A 26,846-nucleotide genomic window follows, 5' to 3' on the forward strand; every position below is an offset into this window, starting at 1 on the left:
AAAAACATTCAGCATTGGCAAATAAAACGTATGGATCGGCTTTTTTCATCTCTCTTATCCACATGCTGTCCGAGACCAAAGAGAAAATCAGTTTGCTAAAACTAGAGTCTTCAGGGAAGTAATGGAAGATTCACTATAGAAACATCCTTAACGTCTAGAAATGAGGCTCCAGCTCGCAGAAACATTGCAACTGCTTGCCCCTATTGTTGAGCCTCCTTCATTACCTCGGTTGCAGACGCAAATAGTCACCTCTCATCCTTCACCATCCATCCCTACAGCCTCTTCATCAGCTCTCAAAATCTCCCGCCGAGATCTTGCTGTATGCATTGCATCTTCACCAGTCATACTCTTTGGGAGCCACATTGTTGACCCATTTCATATTTCTGAAGCTCAAGCTGAAGAAGCTAATCCAGAGCCAATTACTTGCACAGAAAAAATTCTGACAAAGCGAGCCTTCCTTGATGTCTCCATAGATGGGGAGCCAGCAGGTAGAATAGTCATAGGGCTATATGGAGCTGATGCGCCTTCTGGAACTGCCAGGTTTTCCAACCTTGTAAGTGGAGCAGCTGGTATTAGTTACAGAAGAAAAGAGTTTACAAAGATTACTCCTAATTACGTCCAACATGGAGGAGTGAGGTCATATGGAGTAGATGCTGAGCTTGCAAGGCAGACCGGTGGGAACTTAGCTGCAGACAGTTTGATTGAAGAACTGGAAAGGTTGAATGAGAAGTGTCCAGGGACCAAAAATAAGGCGGCATCAGTAAGCATTGTCGTACGGGATCCAAATAAAGCACCTCCAAAGTTGAAGCTGGTTGCCCGGAAAGGGAAGTTGGAGATAGATGAAGAGGAAGTTGGGACCTCCCCTAATGGGACTGAGTTTGTGATCAGCACCAGAGACTCTCCACAGCTTGATGCCTCATCCTTGGTGGTTGGTACAGTTTTGGATGGGCTGGATGTGGTGGAAAAAATAGCACAAGTGAAAACTGTGCAGGAGAACTCAAGTTCTGGTTATTTCAGGTGAATTGTTAAAATTGGAGTCAGTCTCAAATATTAACATCTTTCCATAATCCCGTTCCTTCCTGTTTAAAATTGTTTTATTCTTTTTATTATTTGGCGAGCAGGGTGGCAAAGTTAATCGGAGACAAGAGAGCTGTTGTTGCAGAGAGGGGATTTAACCGTCCATATTCCAAGGTTCTTATCACTAATTGTGGTTTGATTAATTAGAGGCCAATCTTTGGCCACTTTTTTTTTTTTTTTTTTCTATATTGTTATAGTGTTATATGATTTCAATTGGGTGAATATCCATATGTCTTCTATACTGCTATAATGATATATCCACCCATATATCCCCAGCATTGTTGGGGAAACAGTTCAGGAATATGAGAGATTCTTAGTTTTAGGATGTTGTTAAACAAATCAAGAGTTGCATTTTGACGTATTTCAGACTATTAGTACATTGACATTTGACGAAATTCTTTAAATGCGCTTTAAGTGGTTTTTGGCGTAATGCGTGTGTGGCATTATCTGATTATCTGATCTCCTATTTTGTGGTCTCATTGGATCGATTGTGTGAAGTGAGACATCCAACACGATAGAATGCTCAGCAGCATAGCGTTGCCTCACTGTGAGCCCGGGATCAGCTGAAAACAAGGCCCAACAGGGTCCTGCGTAATCATGATGGCTGATATCACGACTCTATTCAGTGTACCTGTAAACCAGGGGATATCTGTTGATATGGGGATAGATACGAATTAGTCATACTCTTCATCCCTTTAGGTATGTAGGCAGCCACTGAATACAAAAAGTGGTTCAGTCTCAATTTCTAAACAAACCAGTTCATCATTACTTTGATCATTCTGTGCGTCATTATGTGGGTTTTTGGCCCCCGACACTGAGTAATAGCAAAACTTGGGTGCTGAAGATGTTGCTTATGCACTCTTCAAAACATAGCTTGTCACAAAACCGAAGCGTAATGATAATCAACATTTCAAAATGTTTTGTTCTAGCATGATATAATGGATTTGAAGCAGTTGCAATAACAGGTGTGATTTCACAATTTGAAGCGGATGCTTTTGAAGAAAGACATGAAGATCATTAAGAAAGAGCAAAGTTATTTCAGCTATGGCGTAGGAAAGGGAGTGACACTAATTTCGTTAAACTTCCAGAGACTCAAATATATCTCTCACCATATACAAAAACTTTTAAAATGTTCTTATTACTCTAGTTTATTGATGTGCAATCTTTCCCTGATTGAAACCATTAACTCGAACAAACTACAATGTACAAGTAAACTTTGCATCTTTATTATGGCATAAACCGTAATAAAGGGTACAAACTTTTGGAGCCTCTTACGGTTGCATTTACATCTGAAGAATGTGAACTTCGAAGAGATTTCTTCCCCTTTTCACAAGTTGCTTCTGCTATCCCCCCTACAATCTTTTCGTTTCTCTTAAGAACTACTTCTAAAGCATCTTGTACCCGGCCTTCCTTTTTGGTACTTAATACAATCTTCCTTATAGCCTATACAATCTCCTTCTACAGCTTTCAGTTATGCAGTATTTTCTTCCTCTTAAGTGTAATGTAATTCATTTGTACCTCTTTAAATGTAATTCATTTGTACCTTTTTCAGTTAGTACAAGCACCTGTACATTCTCATATCCTATCACCTAGCATGTGTTAGTTCTCCACTTCAGTTAAATGCTTATCAATCTTTAAAATCACTTTCCAACTCCAACTAACAATCTTCATTCTCTTCTAACTGTGAAATAATGAGTCGGAGACAAGCCGAATTATATTCTCATTTGCTCCAAATACCTTATCAATGCCAAAGCACCTGAAGACTCAATGGTGGGAGCAGGTGCCAGGAGACCTCTGTATTTCTTTTTCAATATTCTCAAGAACATTCTTCCATTCTGGCATTCGGAGGAAAATAGAAAATCAGCAATTTATTCGAAAACAAATTTCAACTTTAATACATATACCTAAATCTATGTCAAGTATAATACCTGAAGCTGCTTCTGCTGGATTGTGAAGATAATAGAGGATCATCATTGAGGAGTGCTTTGCTCTACGAAGCATGTCATGCTGATAATATTTCTCTTGACAGAAACGCAAGAAAGTTTGCCTATCTTCAAAAATCTTATTATATATATGCTCATTCTTATACTCAGGATCCACAATCACATCAATAGCCTCCACCTGAAAAAGGATTTCCTATTAGAATTGCTATACAGCGCAGCCACTTCAAATGGGAGAAAGTATAATAAGACTGAAGAGCTGAGATTTCAAAACGTTTTAACAATTGAAACATATAGTCAAAGTAAACACCTTAGAGAAGTTGTGTTTGGCCTTTTTAGAACTTGGATGCTTGTTTCTTTCTTCAAGATTCTGATCATCGACATAACACCTGCACAAAGCAAATGAGTTAACAACCTAATACCAGAAAAGCATTTGAAAGTTCTCCCAAATTAGATTGGTATACCTAACTATGAATCTATAAAGCAGAAGTGAAAGTAGTTGACAAAGGAATAGTTACTATTTTATCTTCATCGGGGATAAGGGAAATTAAAGAATTACGGAAAAAATTTCTAAGTATCCACACAAAATCACTTTTCTATAATATATAGTTTTTAAAAAATATAGACTTTCTAAAGAGGGTGTATCAGTGTATGTATATTTAAAGATGGTTGTTGGAGTTCTGAGAGGACATCTCCCGAGGGGCAGACTTTTGAAAGTAATTATTCCTTTGTCAATTAGATTTGAAGTAGTTGACAGTCCACTGCTCGCCCGCTCGGGAGATGTCATTGAGAAATTCATTTAAGGGCGGACTTTTGAAAGTAATTATTCCTTTGTCAATTACATTGAAGTAGTTGACAGTCCGCCGCTCGCCTGCTCAGGAGATGTCATTGAGAAATTCATTTAAGCCCTGTACCAAATATGCCAAGTCAATGTGTCTTTGGTCGAAGAACAAAGATAATATCATATTGTTTTTATGTTTTTCTTTGCGAAAATTGTAATTTCAATATCCGACTTCCACTCTTTTCATTCGTTTTCTGGTATCTTGCCAATTGACTAGATCCTCTCTGTTTTATGGTCGGGGAAACTTTTATTTCAATTAAATTGTTTATTTTGATTAATTCCAGTAGTTGAGAGGCTATAAAAACATAAAATTTTGAGTGGGCACACCCAGAGTTTGTTAAGATAAGAATATCTGCATTTACAAAATGACCAGTCGGGATTTTCAAAAACAACTAAACTAAATTACGGTGTGACACATTGACATGAAATAAAAGAAGTATAATACAGGAAAAAAACCATGGCAATTGGATCATGCTTTACCTTTCACAGAGCTGGAAATCTTTGCATTGATTGCAAACCCACCTGCCAGATAATATTGGCTGGGAGCAGTGTCCGCAGAAATATTGCAACTGGACCATGATGAAGTTTTCCTTTCTTTGGGAGATGTGATCGCTAATCTAAAAGGAAAAAATTAAAAGAAAAGTATAAGCTACTGTAGAAGAGTATCTCCAGATAGAAACATAATAGTATTTACCTATGTTACATGGACACGCCATATTTCAAAAATCGACGTGTCCGTGTCGGACTCACACGGACACATATTGTGTGTGATATTCTTCAGTTTTTCATATTTTGCTGTGTCAGACACTCCGTATCCGTGTCCGTGTCAATGTAACTTAGGTATTTACTTTGAGTACACCTGCTGAGACAGGGAGCTATATGGAATATACTTTGGCAATATTTTCAGTTAAAATGACAAAGAAATAAAGCAATTCACTTTTATGTTAGTGCCTCAGATATTCATTTCATTCAGAAGAATAAAACATTTTCCATAGGATGCTTTGTAAGGTCAATCATGGATCAAATGTCAATAACCATCAAGTGCGTACATCTCAAATCATGAGAAAACTGAATAGAAGCCTAGAAAAGAAGTGCACTACATGGGCAGGTATTTTTTTTAAACTAATGTGACAGGAAAACTTGCAATCAACCTGAGGAAAAGGAAAAAAACATATAATATATATATATATATATATAAAGTTGCATCTTATAAATGCTCTTTATCAGCAAGCACACATAGTTCATATCTTGAGTATGTTACAGGGGAAACACGCATTAAATAGTTGATTTAATCACATATATCAAATACCAATAAACAACACGTGTTAACTTGTGCATGATAGAATCTATAAAAAAAAAAATGGATCGATTAAGATTCATTCTGTTTCATTACCAAAGCAGTATTTACAATATACTGAAAGACAAATGGTAAAAGTAGCGAGGCGGTACCTAACCCCCGCTAAAGCTCCAAAAGACATGAGTAAATTATCAAAATGCATGAACATCTGAATCACATTCGAAAATTACAAAGTTGACGTTTTAAAATGAAGGACGAGCGTTTGCTCAATTGAAAAGCGTCTCCTTGACCACCACCATGATGACAATACTCTAATGGTGGAAAAAGAAAGAAAAGGGGGTTAGTTAGAAGTACCTTATCCATCAATACATTGCGTATGACACTGCTCTCAGAAAGTTTATTGCATCCTCTGGCTTTCAAAGCTGTTCTAGATTTCCTCTTTAGAATTTCTCCATTTTCTTCTACTTGGATCCGATGTATTGTTTCCTCAGCAAGAGCTGGCCAGTAGTCCTCATAGAAATATGGCAAGTGGGTCACCTTTAACTTGCATTCATGGCGACGAAAAAAGAAGCCGTCATATAAATTAGTGACAGCCACCACAACATTTTCCTTGGTTGCCTTTTTTAGCATTGACAGGTACCTGCACAATGTCCACATTATTAGATACCTGTACATGCACGCGCACACACATACAAACACAGAGGTCTGCTTAAGTGCTTTGGCATTGTTATCTTTCTCTCTGGAGACACTCTATAATTAAAAAAATCATTTTTATTTGAAAACACATCTGAGGGAGAGAGAGAGAGAGACCACTTCCTCAGCTTATCCGTGTTGGGAGCCTTCTGAACTTCTGGATGACGATACAGAACATAGTTGTCTCCTTTCATAGGAGGACATGTCCATATATAGCATGTTGAAAACCCCTGCTTCTTGCAGTAGTCTAGGTAGCCAATCTGATTAGGACAAGCAAAAAAAAAAGTCAGTCATCTCTTAAGAACTTCTGAGGATACTAGATTTTGATAGTGAATCAAATAAGTACATAAAAAATAGTCCATTACCAATATTTCATGGTAGACAAATGTTCGAAGAGCTTCTCCATTCACCGTTTGTATTTCAGGCCTGAAATACTTGACCGAATCAAGGTATGAAAGATAAATACAGCGGTTATTTGGATCAGGGCATTCTGAACCATATTCTTGCACGTACATGCCAAACAGACATACGTCCACCCCCTCAATCTTCTGGAACAACAGGATGACCTGACATGAAAAACGTTTTGGGATTAGCATAATTTGAAATTCTATTTGCAAATAAGCTTTATAATAACGCATGGAATATTTCCCACCTTTGATCTGTAAGGGAATTCTTTAGGATATTTATCCTTGGCAAACACATCAAAAAATTTCTGCTTTACTTTTGCTTTCTTCTCAATTGATAAGACTACTCTGACAACAAGATCTTCCGCTCCTGGAACCTTTAAAATGGTAAAAGCATGACAGTCACTTGTTAACGAAATAGCAATAATTCAGAAGCATGACACCAGTTCTGTACTTTTTGTAATCATATTTTCCATAGCTAGATAAATAATTTAAATTCATCATTATAGTATAGTATCATGTGGAAACCTTACCTCATCGAAATTCCTTCCAACAGATTTTGCCCTTTCTTCTCTTTCTTTATTAAGTCGTGCAATAAGTCGATTCTCTATGTGGTCACTTAGACTGGTTCTTGGCAAATCTTTAGCACCGGGAGAAGCATCCTGTGGTAAGGGTGTGTGCTCACCACTCTTTATATCTTTTATGTAGCATTCGGGGCAAATGTATTTAGCACTGCCGTTCTCATTCTTTTTATCATTAAAGAGAGAGCATATTTCATGTTGCCAAAGCTCACATTTGCGACATTCAACCCACTATAAGAGCATAGATAATAGTAAATGAAATATCCTATTTTATTTTATCAATTTAAGGAAAGTATACTTGTGAAAACAATACTTACTGGTTCTATAGCATCCTCTTTGTTTGTAATCTTCTCCATGCTTGACTTGTAAATGCAATGCCCGTCAAGTGTGACACTCTTACCCCCAATCTTTCTGTAGCATGAGCTACAGACACAATACTTAAGGCCCGTTTCCTCTGTACTATAATACGTTCCAAGGAGCTTTATTGGAGCACTGCAGGATGAACAAAACTTTAAAGGTGCAAAAGAAAGAGAGTGTATAGCGCACAAATTGCATGGCCTCTTATCCGGAGTTTCTGAGTTTGCTTCATTTCTTTCTGAGTCTTCTCTGTTCTGTTCAAAATAAGAAGACAAATCTAAAGGGCTATAGCAACTCATAATTTATTTGCATTTCACAAAAAAAGGAGCAATAAAGTAAATTAACAAGCAATATTATTGATGTGATTTGGGGATTGAAGTTCTTTGATTAATACTTTTTCTTCAAAAAGCAATCCAGCCTTTGTTATGTGACCCTCCACACTCTTAGTTCCAAGACATCAAGAGATACACTAGAAATATAATCAAAGGTGTTGTGGAATGTCACAGTTGGTTTTAAAAGAAGTGTTCTTAAGATAGCACTCTCAAATGATAATGATTTTAAATAAAAAAAAAAAAAATCCGAATAAAAATATTTTAGCACTAGAAAGTTTGTACTTATGTTGCTTTTCCTCCAATCACTAAATCATGCAAGTGCAGTTCATTTAATTTGGAAGCAAGAATCAGTAAGTACATATTCTAGATGAAACAAGGCTACTTTGCGATTCTTTATTCCCTAGTGTGTCAATGTAATTACATATTCTATAGCACATGATTGTTACATTTCTTTTTCTTGATCGGCAATGCGCCAATGCCCATAAATAAGGCTCAAGGTTGAGGTCATATCCAACTATCCAAGTAATATACATGACTAATGTTTAAATTGAAAGTTAAAAAACTAAATTAGTATGACCAATGAACTAGGACCAGGGGACTAACCTGCATAACACACAGCCTCAGACTAGTGATATGCTGTTTAATTTGCTCTGGAGCAAACATTTCAATCAAAGAACAATTTATCTTCTTCTTTCTCACATATGCTCCAGCCAGATTATCAACTGTTGGTGCTGTAGGATTTTCGATCAAAGAACAATGTATCTTTTGTTTTTCAACATATGCTCCAGCCAGATGATCAACAGTAGGTGCTGTAGGATTTTCAGTCAAAGAACAATCTATCTTTTGCTTTCCCAAACATGTTCCAGCCAGATGATCAACTGTTGGTGCTGTAGAATTATCGATGTTCCATACTGTCGGGGCTGTAGAATTAGGGACCAGATGTTCCATACTCTCACTTTCAAAATCATAAGAATGGTGCCAACCATCCATATGAGGAGAAGCTTTTAGCATATTCTTTAATTCTTTGATATTAACCCAATCTTGAGAGCAGTCTTTATCAAATGAATGAGGGTCTGGCGGGTGTGATGTATATCCACACAATTCTTGAGAATTACAAGGAAAGTTGTCAGATTGTTTATCTGTAAATGAGAATTCTTGTGAAGGATGCGGCTGATTAATGTGATCATCCCATAGTTGTGAAGTTCTATAATCATGCATCTTCCTAAATTTAGGAGGAGGCAGTACAATATCCTCTAACAATCCAGTTCCCTTCCAACCAAAATCTCCAATAAAAGCGCTTCTGTTGTCACCCACTACTTTGGATGGGTAAGTCCAATCCCGAACAAATTCCGGGAGTATTAAAGCACCATGCTGAGGTAATCTGTTGGAGTTTGATGTATACTGGAAGTCCGATAAATATACGTTTCCAAAAGTCACTTCAGGACCAAAAAGGTGCATCGCATTCAATTTATCTGTCATGTTGAAGCAAGTTATAATTTACAAGCAAGGAAATATTAAGTTTCTCTCCTAGGAACAAATCTGATTAACGAGATGGCTATATGCATTTTTCACATGGTTTGACATGGTATAGTACAGTGTGGACTATGAAAGCTAGCTGTTGAGACTATAGAGTCAAGTGTAGAGCATACCTGATGCACCCATACTCAATGAGCTCATCATTGTCGATGGTGTCTTCACAGCAGCTGCTTCGTGTCTGATTATGGCCTCCACTCGATCTTTCAAAGTCCCTTGATTCATATATTCCTCCTGGACTCATAGAAAGACATAAGTCACAGCCATATTAGTTAAATATGCATAATTGCTTCCGGCTGTCCTGATTTATATAAAGTACCTAATTTGATGAAAAAAGTCGAGTGCTAAACCATTCTGTCAAATACTGAAACAACATACCATTGACGGAGCCTGAGAATATAGAGTCTGCTCTATGTGAACCACCATGCCATTTAAAGTTTGCTCGCATGTCGGAAGACCTTGCCGCATGTGCCGCAACATGTTGCTACTGCAGAAACAGTGTCCAAAGCGGTTAAAAACATAACACCAATGAAATATCAGTTACCAACAGTATTCGAAACTTAAATGATGTAGTATATACATATAGACCAGAGAACATTTTATATGTAACTTACATTTTCTGTCGGGTATGTAACCGTGCATTGCAGGTATCATCAACACGATCTTCAAACTGAATATGATGTTCTATACTTGGATACATTGCGAAGCACTGCAGAAATAGTAATTAGAGATCTAAGTACCATATTGGATGTGCATTACCGATCATACAAGATAAATAGTATGATGTAAACAATGTGCAACTTCATAGGTTGATCAAACAATTAATATATACTGGGCGCTGTCTAAAAAGGAACTAGAAGGTGACAAGGTGCAGTTACAGGTTGGTCAATCATGGTATACTTTCCTTCATAAACAGAAAGAATCAAAACTAGTAGACGCATTCTTATAAAACATGTAAGCGACAATACAAATACTTATGTTGGTCAGCATTGACATATACTACATTATAACAAGTCTTGGCCCCTACTACAGTTATTCTCAAAATGACCTCATGGTGGTGATTCTTTTCTGTTTTCCATTTCTTTCCAACATATATCTATTCTCTTTAGTGTTGAGTACCAAATATGAATTCTAGACTTCAAATTGGTATGAAAATGCAGGCAATTGGCCAGTACTGTACTGCTATAATTAAAGATACCTGACATTTTTTTTTACAAGACCATTAATTGACACGTGTAATCAACGATAACGAAAATTCATGCATGTCTAATCAAGAACGCCAGTTCAAAAGGAAAAACATGCTCATCTCTTTAGGCTAGAAACAAAGATCACCTGCTGCAAATTACTATTGGGTTGCAACATTGATGCTCCTAGATTTTCAAAACCAGATTTCTGTGAACCATATCCGTAACTTGACTGCCATTGTTCCATACTTCCTGTAAAACTGCATGGGGCAATAGTAATCTAATACCTCAATTCAATTTCACAAATGTTTAGTTATAATTACAAAAATATCCACACAACTGAGTTAGAAAAAAAAAGGTTTCATAAAATCCAGTTTGTCCAAAAGAGTACTACTACTAGCTATACAACACTATCAGAGTATCAGTAGTGTCTGCTCAGTAAAGCAGTACACAATGTAGAAGGTTGCGCGCGCTTAAGAGTACACACTCTGAGTACTCCCAAGCGCGCGAACTTTACGTGGGAAATAATTTTCCCACAAACATAAAATCACACAGTTTGTATTACTACTGTATATACATAAACATGCATGAAATATAGATTCTTGCAAAACCCTATTTTTTTTTTTTTGCAAAACCCTAGTTAGTGTAGTGGGGCTACATAAAATTTGGTACATAAAGAAACAGTAGAATATATAACGTTAAAGAGAAGTTACGTACCGAAGTGAGACGAGAGACGGAGAAGGAAAGTGTTTGATGAAAGACTTGTTTTAAGACTAAGACTACTAATTAAGACACAAAAAAAAAATCTCTCTCGATTGTCTCGTAAAACCGTACTGTTTTTATAGGACGGAAGGGGACAGATTACACGAGTTGTTGGATTTCGGCACAGTTTGTTTTTTTAATGTACTCGAAATAGGTGGAGTTTATATAGGGTAATAAGGCTTTGTTTTGTTGTTCGAAGCAGACTAGAAAACGAAAAGGGTAGTTATGTCACTTATTAGCCACGTATTAATTTTCAGTTTTATAACGGAATTATTCTTTTTAATTTAAATTTTATATATAAGAATTATTTTGATATAAGAAGATGCTCATACATAACCCATGCCACGAGTGTCAGTTGTGAAAGCTATTTGTCACTTAAGTACTCGGTGAGTTGCTCCAAAGACAGGCTGGAATAGCTTGTATCATTTTCACTAGGGCTGCAGTGTCTTCTTGCCCTTTCTGAATTGAATTTGTTGAATTTGTATCTATGTGATCAGAAATTGTGGGGCTTTGGATAGTGTTGGTCATCCAAATGTTTTCCAACAAAAATCAAAACCATGATTTGTGAGCCCATAATTATAACATGGTGGTCAACCACCCATACCACTTCCGCGTCCACTCCCTGGCTACGACTTCCTCTACGTCCACAACTAGTTTTGCCAAACCTATCTCCACTACCTCGACCAAAGGAGAAATTATTGTTGTTACTAGGAGAAACTAATAAGGTTGCACTGTCATTGGTTTTCGAAAGAGGAGTAATACGAGAGATACGATAATAAACTTCATACAAAGTTGGGAGTTTTGTTTTGGTTTGCACTTAAGTTTTCGCATTAGCAAACTCAATACATAGACCAGATAGAAATTTAGATACGCAAAATTCCTATTTTTTTTTTTCAACTAAGTGATATTTGTAGTCAACGGACGGTAAATATTTAATTCTTTCCACTTACTGTGAAGATAGTTATAATATTCAAAAATAGACATATATCCTTAATTCCTATAAAATATATCTTCATACAACTGAAAGATACGAGATGTATTTTGAGATTGAGAATACAATTCTTGTAGACACTCCCAGATTTTATTAGAAGTCTTAAAAAAACAAACATTATTGCATACATATTTTCCCATAGTATTCCATGTAAAGTTCTTAACCAATTAAAAGCATCATCTTTTGTCCAAATTGTATTTGATTTGTCATTTGTGGAGATAGATGGATCTGTAAGATGTGTTTTATTACTTTTGCCAGTAAGGTATACCGGTAACTGTTTCTGCCCATGCATTGACGGTAATTTCCAACACCTTCCAATTTCACATAAGTCATACCAATAGAGAAAACAAATGTGTTTCTAAACTCATCGGGCTTTGGAACAATTGTCACTTCAACTATTGTAAAACAAACTTGAATACGAAGATATAGATAATTGTGCGGAAACGAGACAATGAGTTTGAAAGGAAACAATACTCGAGTTTTAAATTTTAAATTTGGTTTTTCATAGGTCGCTCTTTTGATAAGTCTATAACTTGATGCTCCAATACCATGTTGTGAGATGCTAGCAGAGTCATAACAACATTATAGTATCAAGAATAAAGAAGGTGTTAGTGGATGGGATAAAAAAGAATAATAATGGCCGGAAGGAAAATTAGGGTTAGAGTTCATTACATACTCTCCCCGAGATACATCTATACATAGTCATTGTTAGAATTGTTCAACCCTGAGTGTGAAGTTACACCGATTGTTGTTGCTGCAAAAATATTAGCAAACAAATTCAAAATTGTATAATGTTCAAACTACATAAGAGAATGCCATAAGGAAAACGATTAAGAAAATAATTGAACTCTTTTACACTAGTTAAACTCAAATTTAGCTTTTCCAAATCTTTGTTCAAGACCAAATACCGAGAAAGTTGGCAACTTCAATTATATTATTGGGCTGACCTAGAACAGGCCCATAAGAGCATCTTCAACGGTGTTTTATAATCCTACATGTCGAGTGATCGAGTAGCTCAAATGTTACACACCAACCCATGTTTTATATCAAGTGGACAATACCACACTCTATTTTGGGAGTCAAATATAGAGTTTAATTTGTCTTATGAAGTGTCACTTTATACTAGCTGCTCATATTGCCCATCTAACCCATGTTTGCTACATATGCAAATAATAAATTTAATTACTTTTTTGAGTAATTTTTTAAATTCAACTATGGCGTCTATTTAATAAATTTTAATATTAAACAATATTATAAAGTGTGATGCATTGGTGTAGATAAATTTTTCATACTTCAAATAACGAAAATCTTTTAAGTGAATGATATCATTACCAAATACTCTAAATCAAGTTATTGTATTGAAGATGCCTCTTAAGAGAATTGGGTTGGGTACCACTTAAAAGTGTGAGAAACAGTCCAAATAAAATCCCATGTTAATATTGTCGCATGTATGTACTTGTTGCTGACAAGCCAATCCACTCCGTTTACTAGGCATCGAATCAACTTTTCAACCAAGTAAATACTACTCCGAGATGTAACGTTGTAAATCTCAATGCATTAGAATCAACTTTACATTTCTGAACACACACTCAAAATCAACGGTGTGCATTAAAGTGTGACTAAATAGGTGACCGTGGTCATTCCTGTCACCCACCTTCAACACAACACAAGGCTCTTGCAAATGGCACAAGAGAAGAGACAACAAATGATGCACAACTTATTTGGTGAACAATCTGATGATGAACTAGAAGTTGATTCTGGTCATGGTTCTTCCTGTGAACCTGGTTACCTCTCTGTAAGTTTTCTTGTTTCTTGTGACTTGTCAGCTGTTTGGTTGATTAGAAGAAATTTATGGAATACATTTTCATCTTGCTTTTAAGCTGGTTTAGTGTTAAGTAAAAATGTGTACTTTAAGCTGGTTTTTGTAGCTTTAAGTATTTAGGCTAGTCTTACTTCAATATATAGAGGTACATTGTAGTTTTGCTGATTAGTATATACAGGGTCTAGCTTTTTTAGATATATTAAGTCCCCTGTATCTGTTTATACCTAAGTTTTCCAGCTTTTCATAGTGATTGGTAGAAATGGAATTTTACTATATAAGCGAAAGAGAATTTTATGGAAAATTTATTTCATTTTTTTTTAAAAAAAAATTTGAGAGTTTCGATCCGCCCACCGTTACTTCCATTAATTTTTTATTACCACCATGAGGTTGAAATTTAAAAATTACTGCCATGAAGATTTCTTCTTGTGAGTCCCATGGTGGGGTAGAAGAAGTTACCCTGCAGATGGAGAAGTTATGGTGGGGTTTAAGAGACTCTTAAGGAAATACACAATTTTCCATGGAAATTTCTTCCTCCCTAACAAACAGACACCTTGATACTATCGTCATGATTGTGAGTATTGGATTGTTATTTTGTAAGGCTTTTGTGTACTTCACCAATTATGTATATACGGTAATATTTTGTATTGTCTGTGATGTGATTTGGATGCTTAGTATGAATGGCATTTTTTAATTTGACACACGATTTGCCACTAAATATATTGTTCGTGTTCAAGTACGTGTGAGTTTTAGCTATGCATCAGTTTTTCAAATTTAATAATTTAATCTGGCAAGTAAAAGTAGTATTTTTTTTTCCTGCTCGTCTTTTTAGAATCAGAATAGTTGCATATCAAAAGTTTAGAAAGATTGGAAATTTAAGATTCCTTTTGCTTGTGTTTCAATAGCATTTTTTTTATTGGTAAGCCTGCTTTAAATGAGATCAGTAACTCTTTGATGTTGGCGGGGTTTGAGCCCCAGACCTTTGGTATCATCACCCAAAGGTTTTACCGACTTTGCTAGTCGGCACCTGCTTTCAATAGCATTTCGGGAACAGAGATTCCTCTTGAGAGGCTCGACACTATATCCGTTCTTTGATTCTTGCTTATATTGGTTATGTTATTGTTCCATGGGGTATTGTCGTTTTTGTTTTTGTTTCAGAGGATCCCACTTGAAAGATTATATGTTCCCCACTTAGAGTGGTGAGACACATATGTGTACCTAGCTCTTAAGTTCATATGCATATACTTGTCTCTGCATTATTTCTTATGGCTCCATATGCAGGAAGAAGTTGAAGGTGCTGTGGAGCCTGATAAAAAAGTTGCAGTTTGTGTTGAGGGAAAGGGGAAACTAGAAGAGGAGAGCGAAGCCAAACTAGGTGAAGGTCCTGCTCAAGTAGAAAGTGAGGATGGATCTGAAAAAAGTTCAGTACAAGGAGAAGTTACAAAGCAAAAGGCAAAAAATAAAGTAAAAGAAGCTGAAAGTAACGAACACCATGAATATGGCCAAGGGGGTGTAAGAAGAAGGGGAAAAGAATTACGTGATAGTAAATCAAAGAAGTCTGATAAAAACCATGATGTTGATAATGAAGACAATGAAGCTGATCAGGGTAGAAATCATAGGTAACATGCAATGTTATTCTCTCAATTATTTTCATAAATGCGTGCTTCTGTTTATTATACCTGGTCAAGTGGTCATCTCTTCTTCCACTTACTAAAATTTTGAAACAAAGAGAGATGGGTTTTGGAGTTGTTAGAATTTGTTTAGCGCATGCACATGATCACAAGTTGAACCATCAGAAGAGGTTTTGCGTAAGATTTAGGAAGTTCTGATTTTCTCGTTAACCTGGGGGAGTGTTTCAGAAAATGTTTATCAATGACTTCAGGAACTGTTATAAGCAACTAGAAGGCGTTATTTGAAAAAACCGCGCTATTTAGAAAAAACACTTCTGCAATAACCCACCTTCCTATAGAACATGCTCAATCAGCATTTATCAGTTAGGAGTATCTCTTTCATTATGACTATTGTTGCAAGAATTGTGTATTCGGTGCTATTGCCCTGGAATTTTTCATTTTCTAGAAGAAAAGTAGCTTGTTCCCCAATGCAATCACCAGATTTGAACCTATCCATGCTGCAGGTTCATAGTCCCAAATTGGCTGCGTAACTCGAGATTATCATTTTTTTTAAAATTTTAATATCTTTCAGTGGGCTTGTTGTGTACCTTATCTTTGCTTGAATGACCATTATTTTGTTTTGTTTCTTTTCTTCTCCTCTTCTTAGTATAGCGGACATTTATTACCAAGAATTTGATATTTTAAGATTTCTTCCTCTGAAGTAAATTGTGTACTAGACAAGTGACTTCATATGATAAAGAGTAAGCAACTTGAGTTCTCCTGCATGCAGCAAGTCACCTGGTGAAGAGAAAGATCAGACCCGCATTTCACACTTGGTGCCAGAGACAAGTGATGTTTTTGGTGATTCCGAGAAGGATGAATCAGAAGAGAAAGGAGATCAGAACGAATTTGGGCAAGAATCACATGTAAGCTTAAAGCTTTGTTTTATTGTAAAACTTTCATCCATGTATTTCTCTAGTGTAATTTGCTGCTTTCTTGATCGAGATAAAATTCATGTATTCTTTATATAGAGATCTCTCATGGAAGTGGAAGGAAGTGATGAGAGGGATGCCACAGATGATGATATAGTTCCTGATGAAGATTCTGAATATGGATCCAATGAGAACTATGAGCGAAAACCGAAAGTGGAATCACTTGGACCTCCATTGGAACTAGAATTTCCTTTGCACCCACCACCTGGTCGGAAAGACAAGGTTCGTCTCTATTCTCCTTTGCTTGATTGGGACTTGAAGAATTTCGACCAAAGCACTCTCTTGTTTTATCTTTAATTCTTTAATTTCATAATTTTATTGTTATCTCTAGGTTGCTTACTTTTGGTGTTTCCATGGCCTTCTTGGTTCTTTATCGTTGTACTTCTATCAATTATTTGTGTTGCGGTACTATGGCTCCGAGCTTTGGAATTTGACATGAGTATGAATTGTTGGCAACTTTACGAAAGCCTAGAAACAGATCATGGCAATAAACTTTGTTTTCATAACATCTTTCAGAAAGTTACAACCGTACCTATGAATTCACAGTAGGAATATTCTGTATCATGCCCTTGAGGCAGGAGAATGTATGCTACAATTTACTAACAGAATATTTCATTGCAAAATTTAGAATTTTGTTAGATGCGGTTACTATGTGCTGACTTAGTTACTAGCTGTCACTCCCACTCCCGCTCTAAAGATAAGTTATATGGAGTACAGAGGACAGGCATACAAAACCTTTAATCTTCTTGTCACCACTTTGAAAATGTCTGTGCCAACTTACTCAGCAGGAGCCAAATACCTGGCCATCTTTGTGAAACTTACTGAAAGTACTACTCCCGTACATCACCTGGACAGGGCAAGTAGTCTTCTAGGGTGGAATCTCTTCTTCTCTCTGTCCCTTTTGTGTTTCTCTTCAAGGGATTCCCCAAACTTTTTACGGCAGAGATCAGAACTCCACATCCCAATTTGTTCCTCAAATTTGCTCAAATTGTGATGATTAAGTCTTACAGAAATTTCGAATTCTTGATTGGTTTGACATCATTCTAAGTTATCGAGAAGTTAAAGTCGAAGGAGGATGTTCTAACTACAGAGTTGGATAGATTGGGCTCAACCCTTGATCGACAAAGGTACTGTAAATGCAGGACGTCTGTGCTATTTCGTAGTTTTTTCCAACCTACCTCAAGATGGTTAGTGCCTGTCTTATATTACAACAAACACTCGTTTAATCAACGTATGAGCTCCATTCAAGTGGTCAAATACTGCAATGAGCCCAAGTCCATTGTAAAGGTTATATTTCATTTAACCTTACTGATGTAGGCAATTAGGGGGAGAAAGGATTGCTTGATTGGGTTTGACCGAGTTCGTTTGGACGAATTGTCTACGTATCAAGTTCTCTCTGCTGGGGGGAGACTTGAATCAGGTTAGGAGTAGTTCCTCCTCTTCTTTATATAGGCAAAGGTGACCACTCCTCCTCTCTCGCTTCAGGCCAAGTTCTAGACTTGATGACATTTAATGAGCCATGGAGGCGTCCTGCGGTGGAGTAATGGTGTGTGCATCTGAAGCTCCGGTCTTGAAGATGCCAGCTGTGGCATATGTTATTAGTCATTGGGGTGCTGGCTTATGTTTGCGTTCTGGACGAGGATGTTTTGGGTGATGATGAGGTGGGTGATGATGAGGTCGTTTAACCTGTATGAACTGATCATCAACGACCTGGACGTGTGGATGAGTGTGATCGTCTTGGTGTGCTAGACACGTGGTTAATATTCAATGGAAGTGTATATTACTCCCTCACATCCATTTTAGTAGGTCCGGTTCATAAATTTATCTAATTGCAAAAACTCACAATGTTTTCAATGGATACTATATTTCATCTGATGGCCTGCAAAAAATTTCACATGATAATTCCTCTAATCTTACTACCAACATTTGTTCTTCCCCTCAGAAACCATGATCACAAACCATTACATCCCATTACACAGAGTGACCAGATTTAGAACACAATTGACTCCGATATGCCAATACCAGTCCTTTATTAATTAGGCTGGTGACACCCTTTCCTTTTTGCAGCATTTGGTAAAAGTTGCATCTATTTTGAGTACACCAAGTGTTTATCTTTCCTATATCAATCAGTTTAGAACACGTTATGGATTATTAAGTTTAATTGCCCCTGTCACTATCTCATTACTTGTCGTGCTACAGAATATCGACGAGACTGGTTCTTTTCAATAGTAGTTGTTGCTTTCCAATAGGTATATTCATGTTTTGGTTTAGAGTTATATTGTATTGATTATTATAGGTTGAAGCATGGTACAAGAAAATAAAAATACATAATTCTGCTGCAGATGAACATGGTCAAAGTTTCTAACATCATGGGCGTTGAACCAAAACCTTTTGCTCGTAAGACGTATGTGGAAGATGATATAGTTGTAACTGACAAATCTGGATCAAAGAGACGTATACGGTTGGAAAACAACGTTGTTCGTTGGAGGAGAGTTCAGAGTCCAGATGGCATGATGAATGTAAGTGCAAAACATTACTTGTAGATGATGAAATTCCCTTTCCCGAGTAGACATAATAATAAATGTATATTAGGAATCATATGTCCATATTTTGTTTGAAGCTCTTTTGAGTTTCCTTATTATAATTACGGTTCACAAATTTACAAAGAACATAAATTGTGGAAAGGACGACAATCTGCTTGGCTCATGTTTCTAGTACGGACAACAACTTTCTTAATTACATGATTAAAAATTTACCTCGTAAATAAAGAAAAAAACAATTTCAGTAAAGGTAGAATTCTTCTTTGTATTTCTTGCCCTGAGTGCAATGTATGGCTGGAACACTATTTCTTATTTTTTTTTTTTTTATTTTTTTATTTTTTAAAAGTAGCTCCCTGTCTTGGCAGGTTGAAAGCAATGCAAGATTTGTGAGGTGGTCAGATGGAAGTTTACAGTTGTTAATTGGGAATGAAATTCTTGACATATCAGTGCAAGAGGCGCGATATGATCAAGCACACCTTTTCCTTCGACATGGAAACGTAACTACTTACATCTATTTGCTCTACAGACTGCTGAGCATGGACAATAGATAGTTTAACATTTTAGTGAGTTAATATGGCTTTTCCGTCAAGATTTCTCCTCATGAAAAGTTTTGAGATTTAGCCTTATCATCTAAGAACACTCCATGTCAAAGTTGCATTTTAATTTTCCCAGTGCCAATTACAAATATTGTATACTTTAGTGGTGGTTTGGCTATTATGCTGCTGAAGAATTGCTAACTTGTGGGTGTGACCTAGTTTGCATGCGATTGTTTATACAATTTTAGTTAGTTGGGTATGACATTCTTCCTAACCTTCTATTTATTTCTGATAGTTGATGTCCACCAACAGTTTTGCTCTCTGGATAGCCAATTAAGACAGACAGGTTGACAAATGCTAGTGCCTAGTAGTTTGAGAGTTGGATGAAAATATTTGCAAATTGAATTCAAAATATAGTCTTATCCGTAGTTTGATAGAACACTGTACTGGTGAGATCTGTATTATTGCTTTTCTTGTTTTTGAAGTTTGGGACCACTAAAAACATGATTACATGTGCAGATAAACCTTCTGTTAAGATAAGTTTATTTCGTGAACTCCGCAAGACTTTCGCAAAATTCTTTTCTTTTGGGAACTAGACGTGATTACTAATCTTCAATCTTTTTGCTGAAAATGAAGGGCACACTCCAATCTCAAGGTCGACTTCTAAGGAAAATGAGGTTTATGCCATCGTCGTTGTCATCAAATTCTCATCGGTTATTGACCGCTCTTGTAGATTCAAGGCATAAGAAAGTTTACAAGGTCAAGAACTGCATTGCTGACAAGGATCCAGAGAGAGAGAAAGAGGAGAAAGAGAAGGTAAATAATGATCTAAGTAAAACAAAGTCATACACTCATACCTAGTTCAAGGTGAAAATGTTTGAAGTGGCATATGACATATGTTGCTTATCACCATAAAGTGTGAGGCTGTTGAATGATTGTTTTGGGCATCTTTCTGTTCAGTTGGCATCAGCCTGTGGGTCTAAGCATCTAGCAGGCTTAGATCGATTTATGTCAGACTTGCAATACATATGATAGTCTCCAGAAATTTGAGTCTTCATTTTTTGAATCGGTCTACCTACATCTCAGTATTCTTGCTCATTTTAGGCTGAGAGTCAGACAATAAGAGCTACTGAACTTCTTCAACGGAAGCGTGAGAAGCTGAAAAGGAAGTACGCACACAGAGTGGACAAGGTGTTTTATCATCCTTCATATGGGTCCTTGGCGGAAGGCCTTGATGAGGTACAATTTTGCCCATTTTCCTATATGATCACCCTCGATGATTGATATTGGACAGTTATAAAGTTTGTCTCCTCCAGTTTGTTTTTGCTAGGCAAGCTCAAAAATATATTAATGAAAAAGAAAAAGGAAGAAAGAATGTACACAGTTAATCTCATTGGTGTTGCTATGGACACCAGCCAATTTTAAGCTCATACTTGGCTCTGGGGAGACATGCAAGACATATAACATGTTCTTGTTATATCAGAGATTTCCATACATTTTTTGCTTTGTTTCATTCATGGTAAAGAGTGTTGGAGCAAGTGAAAATAGTGCAAATTTTTTTTTATGTTGTTTGATATGCAAGGAAAGAAGGACATGGGAGTTTACCATTTGGAACAAAACCAATGCAATTTAAAATTACGTTCAGTGTTTACTTTTTTCTCTGTTTGGGTGCTGTTTTGAACAGTGGGCTTTCTTGGAATAAAAATAGTTCCTGATTTTTCTGTCTGCTTAAATGAACTCAATCATATGTTAGTTTCTTCCTGTTGTTAGGATGAAGAGGCTGGGTATAACAGATCTCCTCGTTTAGCAGCACGTCCACACCTTGAAGAATATTTGGAAGCAGAAGCTCAGATGGAGAGGCGCCTCATCAACGCAAAAAGGGTATAGACTATATTAACTAAGTTTCCATTGGCAAAACTTTTCAGTCTTGCATGCATGCATGTGTTTAATTACTTGATGTTACTGCAGGTAAAACGGGAGATCCTACGTAAGGCAGTAGAGTTTTCTGTAGGTGAGAATGAGGATTCTGAGTATGAAAGTGAGAGAAACAGTGAATATGGAGATGATGAGCAGGAGGCAGTTATAGCAAATGAAGCATTTATTAAGGACAAATCAGAAAACAAGGTCTCGTTCAAATATTATACGTGCATGGTCATATATTTTGTTGTACTTGCACCAGGGCACCACTATTTATTTATGGCTAAGAATCTAAAATCTATCTGATCATCATGCAGGATCCAAGGGATAACCACTCGAAAACTCATCGCAGATTGGCAGTTGTTTATGAAAGTGATGAAGAATGATGATTCTTCTTTTCTTCCAACCCGAGTTTACTACTACACACATGTGGATCGAGGACAGATAAAAAGTAGACAATATTTCATTCATACTATGCCGATATTTAACATTATATCTCGTCACAGAGTCTCTGCCGAAAATATAGTGACTCGAAATTAAAAAAACCGATATTTATCTTCTTCTTCTTCTCCCCTGCATCCTTTCAAGGGTTTAGGGGTTTAGGCAATGGCGGAGCTAAAACTTTCAGAAACGCGTGACTTGACACGAATAGAAAGAATAGGAGCACACTCACACATACGTGGCTTAGGTCTAGACTCATCGTTAGAACCCAGACTCGTTTCAGAAGGAATGGTTGGTCAAAAAACAGCAAGAAAAGCAGCAGGAGTAATATTGCAAATGATTAAACAAGGCAAAATAGCAGGCCGGGCTATTTTACTAGCGGGTCAACCCGGTACTGGTAAAACAGCTATAGCAATGGGTATGGCTAAATCATTAGGACTAGAAACACCATTTGCTATGATGGCTGGTAGTGAGTTGTTTTCCTTGGAAATGTCCAAGACGGAAGCTTTGAAACAAGCTTTTAGGAAGGCTATTGGGGTTAGAATTAAGGAAGAGACTGAGATTATTCAAGGGGAAGTTGTGGAAGTGCAGATAGATAGGCCGGCTAGTAATGGGTCGGTGTCCAAGACTGGGAAGCTCACTTTGAAAAGTACGGATATGGAGACGGTTTATGATTTGGGTAGTAAGATGATTGAGGCGTTAGGGAAGCAGAAGATACAGAGTGGGGATGTGATTGCCATTGATAAGGTGAGTGGGAAGATTAGTAAACTTGGGAGGTCGTTTGCTAGGAGTAGAGATTATGATGCTATGGGTCCACAGACTAAGTTTGTTCAGTGTCCTGAAGGGGAGTTGCAGAAGAGGAAGGAGGTTGTTCATTGTGTTACTCTTCATGAGATTGATGTCATTAATAGCAGGTACACGCCTTTTAGTTACTTTATTAATAGCAAGTTTCATTTCTTTTGTGCTTACACATAAGTATGCTGAAAAAATGTGGTTTATTCATCAGTACTGATATATTTTAGTAGAATATTCAACCAAAATTTCATTACTTTTTTTTTTCTTGGTTTTTATCCAAGATTGTTTGCTTTTATTCCCTTAGAATTAAGGGTGGAATTCAAGCCGAGTGGCTTAGGCTCGGCTCGTTTAACTATATGAGCCGAGTTTGAGCTCAAATTAAAGCTCGTGTAACAAATGAGCTTGATGAAGCTCGGTTCATTTAAATCAAATAACATACTTGTAGTGTAAAATAACCGAGCCACTCGGACTCGGCTCGAGCTCGCTCGTTTAACTATATGAGCCGAGTTTGAGCTCAATTTAAAGCTCGTGTAATTAATGAGCCGAGCTTGAGCATGGTAAAGCTCGGCTCGTTTAGCTCGAATTCCACCCTTAGTTAGAATAGAAGTAAAAAACTAAAAACAAATGCTCTCTTTTACCATTCTCTAGACACCAGAGATTTTACAGAGGATTTCATAAGAGAATTTGATGTATTAAGCATTCGTTATTTGTAAAAGATCTCGCTAATAAAGAGTCCATAGGCTAACTGACCCTAAACACTCTCCACTAATAGTGTCAACTTTGTTTTATAAAAAAAAAGTGAAATTCTTTTTAGGACATAGATTCTAACAGGGTGAGGAGGGTGGGTAGTTTGTTTTACCGAGTTAAGCAGTCTCTTCTAGTCGACCTATTTGTTTGCTTAGAAAGGTAAGAGTTCATATTCATTGTCTAGAAGCAGATGGTACAGGACAGGCTTCTTGACTCTGCCTCTCCTGAAGCACAAAGAGCTCCACCTTCATTTGATCATTTCTTTGCATGCCCACTTCTTGGGTTCCTACTAGTTTCCATTGATCAATTGGTTTGAAATTTGATCAAATCAATAATGTGGAGCCACTGTTGTATGACTGCCAAATTTTTATGGATTCCTCGTGCAAAGAAAGAAATTCCTTTTGTAATGTGCTTTGAAGTGCATCATACCTATTTCCCATTGGCATTTTTTATCTGACATCTTCCTCTGAAATTGGGATGCTGATTACAGATCCTGCAAGTGGATCCATGAGCATCAGGTTCATAAAATGGAACTAATCAATGCACTCCCTGATACCCGATGTCTCTTAGAAGCCTGCTCCTGCTTCTTCTAATCATACTTGAGGCTAAAGAAATTTACTATATATTTGGAGTAGTTTATTTTATATTGGGAGGAATTTATTATATATTATAGAAGCATAGGGTAGAGATATCATAGGTCATCCACTTTCTACCGAAGCTAAATGACTAGCGGCACATATTCCAAAAACAATTGTATATCTGTGGGCACGACCTTTTTGTTTTCTGACATAAAACAGGGTCATTATCGTCTTACCGATTATATTAGTTCTTAGTGTTTTGCCAGAAAGAAACTCGCAGTCCTCGTTAGGAGAGAAGCTTGTTCGGAAAAACATCAATGACCAAATACAAGTGAGCTTTGTCTAAGATGTGCCGGTAGTCCTGTACACAAAAGCATACCCAAACATTTAAGCATGTTTAGACTTTTGCCATAATAACATATCATCTGATAGATTTATCGGTTTTAATACAATTAAAATGTAAGATATCATCAATTGCACCCCTTCACTCCCTAGCAAATGTGCAGTAGATCTTTTCAAAGCCCAGTTACAGTCAAGTTGTGTCATATCAATCCTAGCCATTTGACTACCTAGAAAACCATAAGAACATATCGATACCATTAAGAAGTAAAATTTTGTCAATACACTATTATGTACATCTTCATCACGTAATACTTCACAAGACATCCCTTAGTCATACTATTTGTTTTCCAAAAGACATGGAAGAGATCTTTGTAAGAGTCTATATGCAGTGTCTTGACGCTTATGCGACAACCCCTTCAAAAATAGTTGCATCTCAGCTTAAAACATCCATCAGTTTGAAATTTGACCAAACTAATAGTGGGAATCAGTTTGAAGAAGTAGGTTATTTTACTACTAGTGTGACATGGATTATTCATGAAATAAAGAAGTCCATGCTTGATTGTTTCAACTGCATCATACATGTTTACCTTTGGCTTTTGTTCAATTAACATATCCCTGTGAAACATAGATATGGATATGGTTCATAAAAGAGGTTCCTGTAGTTAGTTCAGCAGGTTTACTATGCTGTCCATAATCCTATATATGACCTACTTCTCTTACTAGACATCTCGAGAGCTTTGCTTCTTCTTCTTGTATTGTGTAGTTCAGGCTTAAGAGAGGTTTTTTTGGCGTCTCCAGTCACACTCTTCGTTAGTTTTGCTAGCATCCTTGATTCCGTGTGGACAGTAATGATTTAATTGATGGCCTGATCCTTGGAAAAGTTTGTTACTTGGGCTATTTTTGTTTTTCTCTCTCTTTTTCTGTAACCATAAATCTTGATATCTTTGATGCAAATTTATCTTAATTTTCAGGACTCAGGGCTTTCTAGCACTCTTTACTGGTGATACGGGTGAGATACGTGCAGAAGTGAGGGAGCAGATCGACACAAAGGTGGCTGAGTGGAGGGAGGAAGGAAAAGCAGAGATCGTGCCTGGTGTCTTGTTCATTGACGAGGTTCACATGCTTGACATTGAGTGTTTCTCATTCCTGAATCGTGCATTAGAGAATGAAATGTCACCCATCTTAATTGTAGCTACAAACAGAGGGATCACAACTATCCGTGGTACAAACTACAAGTCTCCACATGGTATACCAATTGACCTCCTAGACCGCTTGCTCATCATCACAACCCAACCATATACGGAAGAGGAGATCCGAAAGATTCTTGATATCAGGTCCCAGGAGGAAGATGTTGAGATGAATGAGGAAGCAAAGTTATTGCTGACAAAAATTGGGGTGGGCACATCTCTGAGGTATGCCATCCACCTCATTACAGCTGCTGCTTTGGCTTGCCAAAAGCGCAAGGGAAAGGTTGTAGAATTGGACGATGTCAAGCGGGTGTATGCCTTGTTCCAGGACGTGAAGAGATCGACAGAGTACTTGATGGAGTATCAGAGTGAGTATATGTTCAGCGAAATGCCATCTAAAGAAGGGGATGGTGATGAAGAATCCGATGCCTTGCATTCTTGAATTTGGTTTCCTTAAAGTTGAAGGAGCTTGCTATTTCAAATGCCATTAACAAAAGTTAGATAAGTGTGTTTTCTTGATCCTAATTTTGAGAGGTCTCCTGCGCCTCATCAGGGTGCATATGCTATCGTCTGTAATTAGTGTCTGATAGAAATCAACGGATTTAAGCGTTTTTATTTTGTTTTTACCTCACGCCTTGGAATTGTATCCTTCCCAACCCCTACGTTACATTGCCCAGGAATTCTGATTGCTGGTGCAGATCTTCAGAATGCTTTGTAGGGGTTGACACAACACTACAAGTCTACAACAGACTAGAGAGAAAACAGTCGTACGAATTTTATCATCACATCCCTCTATATTGGCTGTAGTCTCATGATGTCATAATACCTATTTCAGTTGATCAACAATTCATGTAGTGTTTTTTAACACTACTGAAAGATCCGGAACCAATTAGCTAGACACTCACGAATCCCTTAGTAAGAGTGCGTATTTATTTTCGATAATTAGGAGTGCAAATGACCTGGCCTAAGGGGATGTCCACTGTGGGGGCGTAAACCGTGTACCCAGTATGATAACTGAGTAAGAGTGCATGGCCTGGCCTGGGGAGTGGGTGGGGTGTAACCCGTGTAAGGTGTAAAGTTAACAACCCCAATTTCAGAATTACCCTCCCAATGGGGAATGCAATAGGTAATAGTTATTGAATTCTAAACCGAGCGTATACAATTTTAGTAAAAGGCTCGGGCATCACTTAAGAGTCTGACACTTCACTCCCTGTGGCAGATTAAAAGAACGAGATAAGCTCACTTGAGACAAATAGTATGTTCAGATTACCTGTCATGACACAATGAAACAATTTACAACTAGGAATACTGAGATAGACGATGAAGTGAGTTGTTAAATAGATTTGATGT

At 37.1% G+C, this 26,846-nt stretch overlaps 4 protein-coding genes across 5 annotated transcripts; 3 read left to right on the forward strand and 1 right to left on the reverse strand.

Moving 5' to 3' along the window:
* Positions 1 to 13: 13 nt before the first annotated feature.
* On the forward strand, positions 14 to 1,416 carry LOC147488315 (Cyclophilin-like peptidyl-prolyl cis-trans isomerase family protein). The gene is made up of 2 exons (XM_086572575.1): positions 14 to 1,017; positions 1,122 to 1,416. Exons 1-2 carry the CDS (start codon positions 161 to 163, stop codon positions 1,222 to 1,224), a joined length of 960 nt encoding a protein of 319 aa, XP_086428701.1. The 5' UTR covers positions 14 to 160; the 3' UTR covers positions 1,225 to 1,416.
* A 783-nt stretch (positions 1,417 to 2,199) lies between these two features.
* LOC147488316 (putative histone acetyltransferase HAC-like 1) lies at positions 2,200 to 11,126 on the reverse strand. Its single transcript, XM_086572576.1, has 16 exons — positions 10,957 to 11,126; positions 10,388 to 10,499; positions 9,670 to 9,764; positions 9,434 to 9,542; positions 9,172 to 9,289; positions 8,126 to 8,994; positions 7,151 to 7,444; positions 6,786 to 7,064; positions 6,501 to 6,629; positions 6,214 to 6,414; positions 5,966 to 6,108; positions 5,510 to 5,795; positions 4,339 to 4,475; positions 3,328 to 3,406; positions 3,006 to 3,198; positions 2,200 to 2,912 (listed from the first exon to the last, which is right to left on the reverse strand). The coding sequence occupies exons 2-16, from the start codon at positions 10,484 to 10,486 to the stop codon at positions 2,842 to 2,844; spliced, it is 3,102 nt and encodes a 1,033-aa protein (XP_086428702.1). The 5' UTR covers positions 10,487 to 10,499; positions 10,957 to 11,126; the 3' UTR covers positions 2,200 to 2,841.
* A 2,410-nt stretch (positions 11,127 to 13,536) lies between these two features.
* On the forward strand, positions 13,537 to 21,964 carry LOC147488317 (protein LEO1 homolog). Of its 2 annotated transcripts, XM_086572626.1 has the most exons (11): positions 13,537 to 13,787; positions 15,093 to 15,430; positions 16,212 to 16,347; positions 16,453 to 16,635; positions 18,756 to 18,932; positions 19,319 to 19,450; positions 20,126 to 20,305; positions 20,594 to 20,728; positions 21,260 to 21,370; positions 21,458 to 21,613; positions 21,724 to 21,964. In XM_086572626.1, exons 1-11 carry the CDS (start codon positions 13,674 to 13,676, stop codon positions 21,790 to 21,792), a joined length of 1,731 nt encoding a protein of 576 aa, XP_086428752.1. In that variant the 5' UTR covers positions 13,537 to 13,673; the 3' UTR covers positions 21,793 to 21,964. The 2 variants fall into 2 exon arrangements, with proteins under 2 accessions (XP_086428752.1, XP_086428753.1); XM_086572627.1 differs by lacking the exon at positions 19,319 to 19,450.
* Positions 21,915 to 26,127, forward strand: LOC147488318 (uncharacterized). Its single transcript, XM_086572628.1, has 2 exons — positions 21,915 to 22,761; positions 25,281 to 26,127. The coding sequence occupies exons 1-2, from the start codon at positions 22,013 to 22,015 to the stop codon at positions 25,936 to 25,938; spliced, it is 1,407 nt and encodes a 468-aa protein (XP_086428754.1). The 5' UTR covers positions 21,915 to 22,012; the 3' UTR covers positions 25,939 to 26,127.
* Positions 26,128 to 26,846: the final 719 nt, after the last annotated feature.

Source organism: Coptis chinensis, chromosome 7 (assembly GCF_015680905.1).
Source record: "Coptis chinensis isolate HL-2020 chromosome 7, ASM1568090v1, whole genome shotgun sequence".
Classification (NCBI taxonomy): domain Eukaryota; kingdom Viridiplantae; phylum Streptophyta; class Magnoliopsida; order Ranunculales; family Ranunculaceae; genus Coptis; species Coptis chinensis.

What these genes read in the sequence shown, in the direction of transcription:
- LOC147488315 (XM_086572575.1), top strand. Translation starts at nt 161, where the DNA reads ATGAGGCTCCAGCTCGCAGAAACATTGCAACTGCTTGCCCCTATTGTT. An exon ending in TCAAGTTCTGGTTATTTCAG is followed by an intron (nt 1,018 to 1,121) that starts GTGAATTGTTAA and finishes TTTGGCGAGCAG; the next exon opens with GGTGGCAAAGTTAATCGGAG.
- LOC147488316 (XM_086572576.1), bottom strand. Translation starts at nt 10,486, where the DNA reads ATGGAACAATGGCAGTCAAGTTACGGATATGGTTCACAGAAATCTGGT. An exon ending in ATTGAGTATGGGTGCATCAG is followed by an intron (nt 8,995 to 9,171) that starts GTATGCTCTACA and finishes TCAACATGACAG; the next exon opens with ATAAATTGAATGCGATGCAC. An exon ending in GCAATGTATTGATGGATAAG is followed by an intron (nt 4,476 to 5,509) that starts GTACTTCTAACT and finishes TTTTCCTTTTAG; the next exon opens with ATTAGCGATCACATCTCCCA.
- LOC147488317 (XM_086572626.1), top strand. Translation starts at nt 13,674, where the DNA reads ATGGCACAAGAGAAGAGACAACAAATGATGCACAACTTATTTGGTGAA. An exon ending in GTGAACCTGGTTACCTCTCT is followed by an intron (nt 13,788 to 15,092) that starts GTAAGTTTTCTT and finishes CTCCATATGCAG; the next exon opens with GAAGAAGTTGAAGGTGCTGT. An exon ending in GATCAGGGTAGAAATCATAG is followed by an intron (nt 15,431 to 16,211) that starts GTAACATGCAAT and finishes TCCTGCATGCAG; the next exon opens with CAAGTCACCTGGTGAAGAGA.
- LOC147488318 (XM_086572628.1), top strand. Translation starts at nt 22,013, where the DNA reads ATGGCGGAGCTAAAACTTTCAGAAACGCGTGACTTGACACGAATAGAA. An exon ending in ATTGATGTCATTAATAGCAG is followed by an intron (nt 22,762 to 25,280) that starts GTACACGCCTTT and finishes CTTAATTTTCAG; the next exon opens with GACTCAGGGCTTTCTAGCAC.